This window comes from Narcine bancroftii, chromosome 1 (genome assembly GCF_036971445.1).
Source record: "Narcine bancroftii isolate sNarBan1 chromosome 1, sNarBan1.hap1, whole genome shotgun sequence".
Lineage (NCBI taxonomy): Eukaryota > Metazoa > Chordata > Chondrichthyes > Torpediniformes > Narcinidae > Narcine > Narcine bancroftii.
Window position 1 is genome coordinate 376,103,860 of NC_091469.1, and position 14,274 is coordinate 376,118,133.

General features: G+C 39.4%; 1 protein-coding gene across 1 annotated transcript in view; it reads left to right on the forward strand.

The window, feature by feature from the left end:
- LOC138758802 (androgen-dependent TFPI-regulating protein-like) overlaps positions 1 to 14,274 on the forward strand; it is a 67,188-nt gene that overhangs the window by 12,043 nt on the left and 40,871 nt on the right. Inside the window, exons 5-6 of the mRNA XM_069928225.1 lie at positions 10,854 to 10,970; positions 14,151 to 14,252. Of these exons, the coding sequence (XP_069784326.1) occupies positions 10,854 to 10,970; positions 14,151 to 14,252 (219 nt within the window). The remainder of the gene's footprint in view (positions 1 to 10,853; positions 10,971 to 14,150; positions 14,253 to 14,274) is intronic.

Here is a 14,274-nt window from a genome sequence, read left to right on the forward strand (position 1 = left end):
TGCTGGGTTCACCACTACGCTAACTGTGCAACCTATGTAACACCTTGAGCATTTTATGATTTTCATGAGTGTGTACTGGTAATCAAGTAAAATTTGACTGAGCCAATAAAATATTAAGACTATAAAATAAAACATGGTCCAAGCCTAGATCTGAATTTCATCTTGGATCAAATATGCAGAAACAGTGGAACCATCTGGTTTAGCCTCAAACTGAGAGGAGTAGATTTGGTTAGTATGGTGGATATGTCTATTGCAGAAAGAGGCAATGGCTTCAACATCCCAGCATGCACCTGAAGAAAGTTCTACCCATCAAATGTTGGGTATTGGCCAAGCAGACTGACAACATTGAGGAGTTGAGAGAAGCGATAGTGAAGTACGGATGGATGTGGTCAATTTGCATTAGATGGCGAGTAGTGCTGGACACACAGGCCGAATCCTAGTGCTGGCTATGTGGAGTCTACACATTCTCCCTGTGATCATGTGGTTTTCCTCCTGTTTCTACCCTCATTCTATGGATATGCAAATTGACCACATTATGGTAGAATTTGTGGGGGTGCGGGTCAGGGTGTTGAACAGAATGGGGAGAGAATTAAAAATGGGATTAATATAGAATTGGTGTGAGGTTGGGCTGAAAGAACTCTTTCTGAGCTGCATCTCTCTGACTGTGAATACCTATAGAGACAGTGTTGGAAGGCAATATGGAGAGATCACAGCTTCACGGGCAGGTTTAATGGGGTTTGAAGACTTTCTTTATGCAGAGAGTAAATTGAAGGAGGTCACTCAATAACTAAGGATGATAAATGTAAGCAATCTTGCGACATTTCACTATATTCTCTTCAATGCCCGGAAAACTTTCAGAAAAATGAGTCTCTCACACATACAAAGTTTGCAGCATGTGGAGTTTGTACCTTTGTTTCTTATCCCTAAAACTGCATTTTGTTACTGAAGAAGAGTGAATCATATCATTCAAATTTGATCTGGAGATAAATCATTCTGAGGTGATGGAACCATTTGATCACATGGGAACAAAAAGGAAACAAAATACTCTAATACATAGGACTGTCCCACTTTTTCACTAAAATGTTGATTGCTGCAATTCAGTGCTGTCTTTGTTTGGGTGAGGAGAAAGGATAAATGTGAACAATCTGATTCTCATTTTGATATTATCAAAATTTTTGTTTGCATGAATCTCCATCCAAAATAATTAACACAATGGTGTATTGCAAACCAAATGGAAAAGGAAGATTCAATTTAACACCAACAATTTGCATCTCCCATGATGTATACTTGGAATTGTTATCCCAGATTAATTTTCATAATTATGAATGAAAAGGCAAACAGAAATGCCATTGCTCAATCAGGAATAGAAATTTTAGATTGGAGCCTTAAGGCCAGCACAGTTTATGGAAAATATATCTATTGTATGTAGTGATCAAGAGTTCCAAAACATGTCAATTTCTCAGTCATTTATTTCAGACCTGAGGGTAGGATTTATAGCAGCACCTCTGGGCAGTAAATTGCAGGAGCCCTGACAGAAATGTTCTCAGGTGCATCTATTTCAATACAAGGAGTAGGAAAGGCAGATAAGCTTAGAGTGTGGATTAGCACGTGGAATTATGACATGGTGGCCAATAGTGAAACTTGGTTGCAGTAGGGATGGGATTGGCAGCTCAATTTTCTAGGGTTCAGCTGTTTCAGACATGATAGAGCAGGAAGGATGAAAGGAGGTGTGGCATTGCTCATCAAGGGAAATATCACTGCTCTGCTCAGACAGGACAGATCAAAGGGCTTGTCTACTGAGGCTATATGGGTGGAAGTGAAGAATGTGAACAGTATGATAACATTCATGGAGTTGTATTATAGACTGCCCAATAGTCAGCGAGAATTGGAGGAGCAAATCTGTAGAAAGATAGCAGACAGCTACAGGAAATATAAATAGGAGATATGAACTTTCCACATATTGACTGGGACTCCCATACTGTAAAAGGCTTGGAGTTTGTCAAATGTGTTCAGGAAAGTTTTCGAAATCAATATATAGAGGAACCTACTGGATCTCCTATTAGGGAACAAAACAGGACAGGTGACAGAAGTATGTGTCGGGAGACATTTTGGGTCCAGTGATCATAATGCCATTATGAATAAAGATAGATCTGGTCCTCAGGTTGAGATTCGAAAAGGCCAATTTTGAGAAAGAATCTAGAAAGTGTGGATTGGGACAAGTTATTTTCTGCCAAGGATTTGTTTGGTCAATGGAATGCCTTCAAAAGGTGAAATTTTGTTCAGCGTCCTCCATAATGTTTGGGGCAAAGACACTTTTTTTCCTTTATTTGTCCCTATGCACCACAGTTTTAAGCACATTCCAGTTTTATTCAAGGTTATTTGTATACATTTTGGTTTGATCATTTCAGCACACTATAAGATTTGGGACATTAAAATAGTCATATTTAGTACTCTGTTGCATATCCCTTCCATGCAATGACTTTGCTGAAGTCATAGGCATCACCAGGTGCTCAGTATTTTCTCTGGTGATGCTCAGCCAGGCTCCTACCGCAGCCATCTTCAGCTCTTGCTTGTTTCAGGGCCCTGTCCCCTAGGTTCTCTTCAGCATATGGAAGACTTTTTAGCTTTGAAAATCTCCTTTGATGCTTTAGCAGCATGTTTAAGATCATTGTCTTGCTGTAGGCTAAAGCACTGTCCAATGAGTTTGGAGGCATTTGCTCCAATTTAACCAGATAAGATGTTTCTGTGCAACTCAGAATTCATTTTGCTACTGCAATCAGCAGTTCTATCATCAATGAAGATAAGTGCACCAGTACCTGTGGCAGCCATGCATGTCCAGGCCATAACACCCCCACCATGTTTCACAGATATGCTTTGGATCTTGGGCAGTTCCTCCACACTTTTCTCTTGCCATTACCCTAATGCAGGTTAATCTTGGTCTCATCTGTCCACAAAAACTTTTTCCAGAATTCTGCAGGCTCTTTTAAATACATCTTGGCAAACTGTAATCTGGCCATCCTGTTTTTGTAGTTAACTAGTAGTTTGCATCTTGCAGTGTAGCCTCGGTATTTCTGTTCATGAAGTCTTCTGCAGTCAGTAGAAATTGACACATCCCCACCTGTCTCCTGAAGACTGTTTCTGATCTGTTGGACAGGCATTTGGGGATTTTTCTTTGTTATGATAAGAATTCTTCTGACATCAACAGTGGAGGTCTTCCTTGGCCTACCAGTTCCTTTGCAATTACTAAACTCACCAGTATGGTCTTTCTTCTTAATGATGTTTCAAACAAGTTTGAGTAATGTCTTTTAGTGTTTTATTCCTTTTTTTCAGCCTCAATGGCTTATTTGACTTTCATTGACAGATCTCTGGTCCTCATGTTGAAAAATGGAAACTACAGAATCCAAAGATGATCAAAAGCTTAGAAGGAAGCCTAGTTCTCTTATACCTGCACCAATGCAGTAATTAAACATACCTGAGTACTCACAAACACCTGTGAAGCCAAATGTCAAAAACATGATGGTGTCCTGAAATGGGGAAACTATGTATAAAAAGTGCTGTAACTTCTACATGGTCAAACCAAAATGTATACAAATTGCCTTGAATAAAATCTGCAAAGTACATTTTTAATCACAAGTGAATTGTTTGATTACAAATTTAAAACTGTGGAGCACAAGAGAAAATTAAAGAAAAAGGTGTCTTTGTCCCAAACATTAAGGGCACTGTAAGTTCCTGTCAGGATTAAAGGCAAAGTTAAGAGGCAAAATAGAGAACCTTGGTTTTCAAGGGACATTGGGGATCTGGTAAAGAAGAAGAGAGAGGTGTATACCAGGTATTGGCAACACAGAGCATATTAGGTACTTGAGGAGTATAAAAATGCAAGAAAAAAAACATTAGAAGGAAATCAGGAAGGCTAAAACAATGTGAAGGAAATTCCTAAGGGTTTCTAGTGGTAGAGTAAGTAAAAGAATAGTAAGGAACAAAATTGGTCCCCTTGAAGACTAAAGTGGTTGGCTATATATGAAGCCAGAAGAGATGGGAGAGATCTTAATTTTTTTTTTTGCATCAGTAGTTACTCAATAAACTGGCACAGAATCAGGGGAAGTAAGGAAAATGATCAGTGAGGTCATGGAGTCTATTGCGATGGAATATTTGGGAATGTTTTTGGGAGATAAATTAGTAAAGTGAAGCCAGGATGTCTGTTTTGGACCTTTTTGAAGGCTTTTGACCTCTTTGCAAAGTGCTCACTCAGAGGCCACTGAGAGGTTATTGTTTACCCAAATCAACAGATGGTCCAAAAGAGGAACTCCTGTTGTTTGCTGGAGAAGGAGGAGTTTTGCAAGTGAGAGAGAGAAGGACATGCTGCTGGGAGTTTGAATCCCAGATAGAGAGAGGCAGAAGGGAGTCTTTGACTGTGTGTGACAGAAAACTGTAACAAGCTGGAGAAGTTTTTTGGAACTGAAACAGAAGCTCCAGAGTGGCAGATGGCTGAAGTGCTATTTGTCTGAAGTTTCTCTTGGAATAAGTGGAACAGAAAGGAACTCTGTGGTAACCTGAAAGAGAGAGGTTCTCATCTGGAGAACCCTGATGGGCAAGTTTCATCAGCAAGACATTGGGGTGACTCATGGTGGCGCCTCAGTTATGGAAATCCTAGAACAACACATCTCTCTCTGCAAACCCTACAAGACCTTTCCTGAGCAGTAAACATTTACCTTTCGAGCACCAAAGCTTGGTGAACATTATACATGTTAAATTCTGTGCACAGTATAAGAATTGCCTGTAACCAGGAACTTGGAAGAATGAGAAGTGAGATTGAACTGTGAACCAAAGAACTTTCCACAAGCTTTCCAACTTGTCCTGTTCCAGTCCCAGAAGCTTCTGCTGACTCTTGCACTGCAGAACTGAATATTCTCTCTCGCGGTCTCTCTCTCTCTCACACATACAAAGCCTTTAAAACCACATGACCCTCTTAGAAAAACAAGTTCCACTCCAGACAGCCTGTGGATCAGATGAGTTCTTTCATCTGTTGCCTTTTTATAAACAAAAATCCATTAGTGAAGTCTCTTGGGCACTCTCCAAAGCTTTTGCGAAGACTTCCAGGAGCCACCCTGTCTGGCTTGAGCAGAGCTCCAGTATTTTAAATGAGATCTGTTTTGAACTATTTATATGTGACCTACACTAAAAAACCTGCCCCAATTTATCTTCCAAAAACATTTCTATATTCAATACAAACACAACATAATCTGTCACACTTGTTCATGACAATAAATTCTAGAATTTATTTGATTCTAAAATCAGTGGTTCTCAAACTTCTTTTGATCTAAGGTCCACCTGGATTCTGGCCTAACATGCCATGGCCCACTAATGGCAATGACTGAGCAATATTTTCAAGTCAAAGACATCTCTGTAAGAAACACATCTTTATCTAATTTAAAGTATTTTATTTAACCTTTTTAAAGAAAAATAACACTGCAAGGATACACTGAACAGAAAAACTCCCAATCAAAATCAAAGCTCAAGCCACTTTATTGAGAACCCTATTCCTGAAGTTTCTTCCTCAGTTTCCACATCCTTGGTTCTGATGTGAATAATGCACACCTGAGATCTGCCTCCACTTCAATGCGGTTTCGTACCTTTGTTTTCAACTGTAGCAATGTTGAAAAGCCTGACTAACAAGGATAAATGGTCATGAAGGGCAGAATCTTCTGAAGACATCCCTTCACACTGTTGGGGTAACTATCTGTCATTTTTGGTCAAAGCTCAGTGATAGATAAAGTCTCAAACACATCGCTGCATCCAGAATCATTTTATCCAGACCATCAGGAACTTCAATGATTTCAACAAGGGGTTCCTCACCAATGCCAGTCCTTCTTGGCTGATTTCTGGGAAATAGTGCAGGAATTCTTCTCACAGGGAAATAAGATGCAAGACAACTTCCTTTGCAACGTCAGCAACTGTTACACTAACAGCTACTGCTGAAAGAGATTCAAACATGACAAAATTTCCCCCTCACCCTTATGTTTCCAGTTTTCAAGCATTTATATAAATGCAATGAGAGCATCAACAAACTGGATGATAGTTGTGTCCTTGCCTTGCAGCCTAAGATTCAATTTGTTCAAATGATGAAAAATATCCACTCATAGCCAAGGCAAAATACCCACAGCTTTTCACCAAGTTTCCAGTTCGTACTATTTTTGCACCTTCAAGATCAACAGCAACTCTTCTCATAGTTCAAAACACTCACCCCCACAACGTTTCCTGTTGATAGCCAATGCACTTTGGTGCAGTAGAGCAGCTTCTTATGCTCTGAATCCATAACTTTGCTCAATTGTTTGAACTGGAGAGGAGGTAGAAAGGTTTGTGAAGCAAGAGCTTGCCGATGTAACATACAGTGAACAACAATTACTTTTGGAGATTGAACTTGGACAAGAGTTTGGAAGCCGCTTTTTGCGCCTAACATGGCAGGTGTACTGACGGTGCTCACTCCACACAGATTGTGCCAATTCAGACTCTCAGAGTCAAAAATCTCTGATACCTTTTCCATCACATCCACAGCTCTGGTATTTGTCTCCAGTGAACAGAAAAAATTGTATTTCTTCCGTGATGGTTTACTCCTTTATATACTAAACAAAGGCAAGAAGCTAGGTATAAGTTGAAACATCTATGGATTAATCCAGCTGAAATGAGAATAATCCAAATGTAGCATTCTTGATTTCTGCAATCACCTGTTCTTTTATTTTGGTAGATAAATCAGCCAACCTCCTTTATTTGCCATTATATGCTGTTTGTATGTATAATAAGTTTTGTGTTTCAAACAGTGTTGCCAAGGTATAATTACACTATTTCTCAGCACATCCATTTTAATTTAATCACTTTTTTTCCATGGTTTGTCAGTGTTTTAACTATAACTATATAGTATCAATGCTTATTGACATAACAGGTACAGTTAGCAGACTATTATTTATTTGTCTCAAAAACAAGTCTATTTCCAACTCTAAAAAGGGCACTATCTAAAAAAGTAATTTTTGGAGGAAATTAATATCTAAAGCATGATAAACACATCAAATAACATAAGAACACATTAATTTTATTGAAATTTATGAAGCATTAATCTTCCATCACACCTTTTTATACAGCCTACTTCGGTGGTATCATCGGAAAATTTGTAAATGGTGTGTTGTCATACCAAGTGAATAGAGTAGGGGGCTTGGTCCACAACCCTGTGATAGTCTGGTGCTGACAGTGATCGTGGAGGAGATTTTCTTGCCAATTCACATTGATTGGGGTTTGGAGTTAAGGAAATCCAGGATCCAATTACACAATGAGGTATTGAGGCCAGGCCTTAGAGTTTGTTGATTAGATTTGAGGGGATGATGTTAAAAAGCATCCTGGTGTATTCATCTTTGCTGTCCAGGTGTTCCAGGGTTTTGTGTAGAGCCAGTGAGATGGCATCTGTTGTAGACCTGTTGCTGCAGTAGGCAAATTGGAACGGATCCATGTTGCCACTCAGACAGGAGCTTTATGCTTCAATACTAACCTCTCAAAACATTTGATCATTGTGTTTGTGAGTGCCACTGGTTGGTAGTCATTTAGGCAGGTTACCACACATTTCTTGGGCACCAGTGTGATTGAGACATGTTTAAAACAGATGGGTACTGTACCCTGTAAGAGTGAAATGTTGAAGATATCCATGAATATATTGGCCAGTTGGTCAGCAGAGGGTTTCACTACTCAGTCAGGTTCTCTGTCTGGACCAGATTAAGACAGAGAGTGCAGAAAGACTCAAGAATGTTGCTGGAGTGGAGGTCTTGAGTTATAACTAAAGGCTAGATTGGCTCGGATTGTTTTCTCTGGAGTAAAGAAAGCTGAGGGTTGACATTGAAGTGATTAATAAGATCATGAGGATAGATAAGGTGGATGGTCACAGTCTTTTCCCCAGGGTATGACATCTGAAACGTGAGGGCACAGATTTAATTTGAGATGGATAAGATTTAAAGGGGACCTGGAGAACCAACTTTTTCCACACAGAGGGTGCTGGTTTTATGGAACAGACTGCCAGAGGAGTTGGTAGAGGCAGGTACAATTACAACATTTAAAAGACAGATAATATACAGGAAAATTTAAAGAGGTTAGCTCATGAAAACACTTTAGTATGGATGTCTTGGGTTGTCTTAGTGCTGTATAATTTTATGCCTCTATGAGCATTTGGAATGTGTGTGCCTCTGCCATTAACGTTATGGTACAAAAATAACTAACCTCATACTTCATATTGTTCTTGTATGATGGGGGTGGGGGGAACAAGCCTGTGTCTCTGCCACCCCTCTTGTCAAGTGTTTCCCTACAACTAATATTTTGCCTAGTTTCATCCCATTTCACAACCTCATCTTCCTGATCCCTACATGTTCCCTCATCACTAAGTATTAGACAGGTTTTGTCGACCTCAGGTAAATGTTTACTATATGTTTCCTACTCCTTAATCTAGATCAGGGTGGCCAACCTCTTAATTTGTAATTTTTAATTTAGTCATATAGCATAGTAACAGGCCATTTCAGCCCATGAGCCCAGGTGTAGGTTAATTGGGTGGCATGGACACATGGGCTGAAATGGCCTGTTACCATGCTGTATGTCTAAATTCTAGATTCTAGATAATTTTTGAAATTAAAAAGTTGCATCAGTCGAAAACCAAATCTTGGTGGACATTTCTTTAAAAAATATGTAATCGCCTCCTAGATTGAAGTCATCCATTCATGAACATACTTTTGTTATTTTCACTTAGCCAATTTTAAATTCACAGCAACTCTTTTCTTTTATGGTCTTCAATCCTCTTCACCAGCCTACTGTACAACACGATATCAATTCTCTTCCAAAAACATAGATTTATTCTACTACATTACATAGATCAAACTTCTTTGTTCTCTCATCAAAGCATTTAATTGAATTGGCCAGACCTGTTTAATGCTTGACGTATTCCTGATATCCTTGATTAATATGCTGTTCCAAAATAATTTTATTTTCTCCATAATAGCACTGGACAACAAAGATTTTCCTTCCTTAACACTTTTGGGTGTATTTTATGGATCTTGGGCTGCTGATCACAAAAACCACCTTAACATTTTCTTACCATATACCTTTTTTAAAAAAAAATAACCTGTTATGTGATTTTCTGTCATATTTAAATCTTCTAGTATATTGCCCACGAAGCAAGCTGTTTTGGTCAGTCCAAGCATGCCTGGGTATGCAATCAGTGCAGGTGCTATGCAAATATTGTCTTAAGCCTGAGCATGCTTAGTCAGGATAGATGCAGTCAGGCTATAAAAGTAGATCACATATACAGATGCTGTGCATTACATTGATTATAAATTGAACGAATGTGAGTGTAATTATCAATAGCATTCATTGTCTTCAGGAAGATTCAATACAGCAGGAATATCTTGTCAAAGTTGCAACAGCTGTGATACATTCTGTTATATTTGTGCTCAAGACTCAAAGATGCAGCATGACTGGATTTATAAAGAAAGCCTATGAGCTCCACTTCAGTTGTAAAATTGGTGACCAAGACCAACTCTGAGCTCCTCATATTTGTTGTACAACATGTGCAGTCAACCTGAGACCTTGGCTCAGAGTTACTCAGAAGTCATTATGCAATTAAACAACCTAAATTCAATGAAAGTTAATTTAATATTTCTCCAACTTCCTACCTGATACAGCAAACCTGTAATTATCATTGTGTTCAGCTTGAAGTTTTCTACGATAATCCCCAATATTTTTGTCAGGAACCAAACTGTCCAGAAAAAATTGTCTAGTGGAATTAATCTATAACTGCTGCTATACTTACATTGGGATGACAAGCCTTGTGCTTCTTGGCTTATCCTTTCTTGAATCATAGTCATAGAGCATAGAACAGAACTTTCTGCCCAACATCCATGCTGACCAAATGGGCATTCTAACTAGTCCCTCTTGCCTGCATTTGGTCCATATCTTTCTAAGTCCTTCCTATCCATAAATCTGTCCCAATATCTTTCAACAGTTGAAATGGTGCCCAATTCCATAGTTTCCATTGGCAGCTCGTTCCAGATTCATGTGATAACTTTTGCAACCCTCCAGTCATTTTGAACCAGCCCTGTGTTCCATGCCTCTGCAATGTCCACTTTTGCTTCTATCAGAAATTTAGAGTGAATTGAATCTGGAACAACTGACTTATGAGATGTGATTATTGATCTTTTAAATAGACCTTCTTCATCCAGCAATATTCACTTCTTTCTTAGTGAAGACATAATACTGTACAATCATTTACATTTATCATTCTTATTCTACATTGTTCTTCAATCATCTTTTACAAATATCCTCTTAACCCTCACCTCTTTCCCGTCTTCTCATTCCTAATGTCAGTTCCCCTTTACCTCTTCTCACTCCTCAACTCTTCCACTGAAATTAGGGCGGCACAGTTAGTGGTCAGCACACTATTACAGTGCCAGCAACCCAGGTTTGAATCCACCAATCCCCATAAGGAGTTTATATGTTCTTCCTGTGTCTGTGGGTTTCCTCCCACTTTCCAACGATGTAAGGTTAATTGGTCATTTGTCTGTGTTTTAACTATAACTATATAGTATCAATGCTTATTGATACTAGTGTTGGGTCATAGGCTGGAAGGGCCTGATACAGTGTTTTTTTAAATAAAACACCATCCGTGCCCCTCTTCTCATTTCCTTTTTCTCCACTCTACCCTGGTTTAACCAGAATCAGGTTTTGACATCATGAGTCCAGATCACCTAAAAAGGTCTTGCAATCTGATTTGAAACTAGGTAACGATGCTGCTTACACATGGAGATCATATTATCCCTCTAATTATGTTATAGTTTTTGCAGATGATCTTCAATGGGTTGTGCATCCTGGCAGACATACAGAATCAGACAGCATGGATCCTTTCACTAAGAGACCTCTTTTTCTCAGTCCTGGTTTTCCCTGTTGGGACCGTAAGTATAAACTATTTATATTATCTTTTCTTTGGCTTGGCTTCGCGGACGAAGATTTACGGAGGGGTAATGTCCACGTCAGCTGCAGGCACGTTTGTGGCTGACAAGTCCGATGCGGGACAGGCAGACACGGTTGCAAGGGAAAATTGGTTGGTTGGGGTTGGGTGTTGGGTTTTTCCTCCTTTGTCTTTTGACAGTGAGGTGGGCTCTGCAATCTTCTTCAAAGGAGGTTGCTGCCCGCCGAACTGTGAGGCGCCAAGATGCACAGTTTGAGGCGATATCAGCCCACTGGCGGTGGTCAATGTGGCAGGCACCAAGAGATTTCTTTAGGCAGTCCTTGTACTTCTTCTTTGGTGCACCTCTGTCTCGGTGGCCAGTGGAGAGCTCGCCATATAACACGATCTTGGGAAGGCGATGGTCCTCCATTCTGGAGACATGACCTACCCAGCGCAGTTTGATCTTCAGCAGTGTGGATTCGATGCTGTCGGCCTCTGCCATTTCAAGTACTTCGATGTTGGAGATGAAGTTGCTCCAATGAATGTTGAGGATGGAGCGGAGACAATGCTGGTGGAAGCGTTCTAGGAGCCGTAGGTGATGCCGGTAAAGGACCCATGATTCGGAGCCGAACAGGAGTGTGGGTATGACAACGGCTCTGTATACGCTAATCTTTGTGAGGTTTTTCAGTTGGTTGTTTTTCCAGACTCTTTTGTGTAGTCTTCCAAAGGCGCTATTTGCTTTGGCGAATCTGTTGTCTATCTCGTTGTCAATCCTTGCATCCAATGAAATGGTGCAGCTGAGATAGGTAAACTGGTTGACCGTTTTGAGTTTTGTGTGCCCGATGGAGATGTGGTAGTCATGGTGGGGAGCTGACTGATGGAGGACCTCAGTTTTCTTCAGGCTGACTTCCAGGCCAAACATTTTGGCAGTTTCTGCAAAACAGGACGTCAAGCGCTGAAGAGCTGGCTCTGAATGGGCAACCGATTATACCCCAGATAGAAATGTGCAAATTCATGAGGCATTGATAGGGTGAGCAGTCAGAATCATTCCCCCCACCCCCCCCCATGGCAAAAATCTCAAACACTAGAGGGCAGGTGTTTAATTTGATGGGGAGGAAGTTTAAGGGTGATGTTTCAGGGCAAATATTACACTCAGAGAGTGGTGGGTGCCTGGAATAGGCTGCCAGGAGTAGTGGTGGAATCCTAGTACTGTATTTAAGAAATTTCTGGATGGGCACATGAAAATGAAGATCGAGGGATATCCACCAGAAGCAAATAGCAATTTGATATGGATATCATAGTTATTTCCTGTGGTGTACTATTTGATGTTCTATTGTTCTACAAATTGCCCTGGATCTACAACAAAGATGATGTTAGTTTTTGCAATGAACATTTCATATTTGGAAAGAATATAATTGAAATAATTATTTGCCTTGTCACCTCTGTCCTCTTCCTCTACAGTCCAGCCTTTGTACTATAATTCTACATGCGAGTTTCCAAATCTATGGCAATCCAATTAATTGTGATGTTGAATCAAAAAATCACATTATTTTTGAAGTTCCACTCAGCATTTTAAAAATCAATTTAAACGCTTCCCCCCCATACTAAAACAATGATGCAAATTTTTACAGAATACCTTGTTTTTCCAAGTTTTTCACGTAAGCAGCCAAGACTTATATTATACATCAGTTATCACTAGATAAGTATTTTTCCCCAGATACATCCTGCAGGACTTTTAGAGCAGGAAAGAGACATTTTTTCAGTTCTCGCTTCTCTCACCTATTAATTCATTTTTTTAAAAATAAAGTCCCTGTTTTCTGTTCATGCTGCTGCACCCAGGAAATAATCAATCACCCCAAAACAGGGCAACTTTAGCCTATGAACTGTGGAACTCAAGTCCCAGAGGCCAAACATGAGAGCCATCAATTTTTAAAGGTTCGATTTGCAAAGCATATATGCCAAAAAATGGATCTGTTCTAATTCACTGACAGTCCCATTATATTTTCTAGATATTTCAGGTAGGTGGAGTAAGATCATTGTTGATGTCATTCATCAATATTATTTCTTCTCTCCTTTACACATTTATGTTTTTAAAAAATTTTTGAACACAGCCGCTGTATTCCAGGAAAATATTCCCAAATTCCCAGAATTCAGTCTGTGTAAAAAGATTGGAAATGAAACGAGTGACTCCTATTCATTCCAAAATTTTACCTGTGACACCCCTAGACACTTTTGCGGACTGCCTGCAGTCTAAACTGAACTGCAGGCGGTCTGCAACAATGAGCTAATGAATATGCCATAATGGGCGACGTTGACCCACGTCCAGCCTACGCAAGTACCACAGGGTGGTATTTAGTTTAAACGTGCAGCGATATCCATACACAGGTCACTCTGTGCGAACGACCACTCTGGAAGGCAAGTGTGAAAACTGATGACAGAAAAATAACATTATTTATATGTAAAAAAAATAGACTTTTCTTCACCATATTAAAAGTTATTTTTGAGGTATGAGCATGGGGGATGTTACACCACTTTGTTTTCTCTAGTTTTCCCCATATGAAGCATGACCAATTTAAGTACAAGTGACACTTTCTCTGTGGGCTTTCTCCAGGTCTGGCTGATCCTTTGAAAATTATTTGGTTGATCACAGTTAGCTTGTTTGATAGAGTAACTTATAGGAATAAGTTCCACAAGCCCTGTTGTTGTTTACAGTGGTTGAATCATCTCATTCACAACTCACTGATTCAATAGTGACTCATTGTCCTAACCACCCTGAGATATACGCATTACTCTCTTGTGTGACCTTTACTGTGCTATGTGACAAGTTAGGATGACCTTTCTGCTTCACTTTCCCCTCTCTAAAAGCAAGCAGTCCTCTCTGCTCTCTTAATGACTTTAATTTACCTTCTTTTCATGAAGTGATAAAACCTTTAAACAACAGTCACCTAAACATTTATTAAAAATACACCCCAGCAGAGTTCAGTATAATATACACTTAGTTTTATTTAAACATTGTCATATTAATGATTTCTTTGCTAATTTTTAATTTGTAGCCCAGAATCTAATTGAATATTAAGTGACAATGTTTAAATAAATGGCTTACAATTTCAAACCAATGTATTCAATTTTTCAAATGCTCTCCGAAGGCTTCAAAACCTCAACCTTGATTGCTTTCTGTTTCCAGTTTGTTGTCACGTCCTTTTGGCTTTTATTCACGATTGACAGAGCATTGGTTTATCCTGAAGATCTTGATAAATTCATTCCCCTATGGGTCAACCATGCTGTGGTAAGTATGAGCAATTAATTGT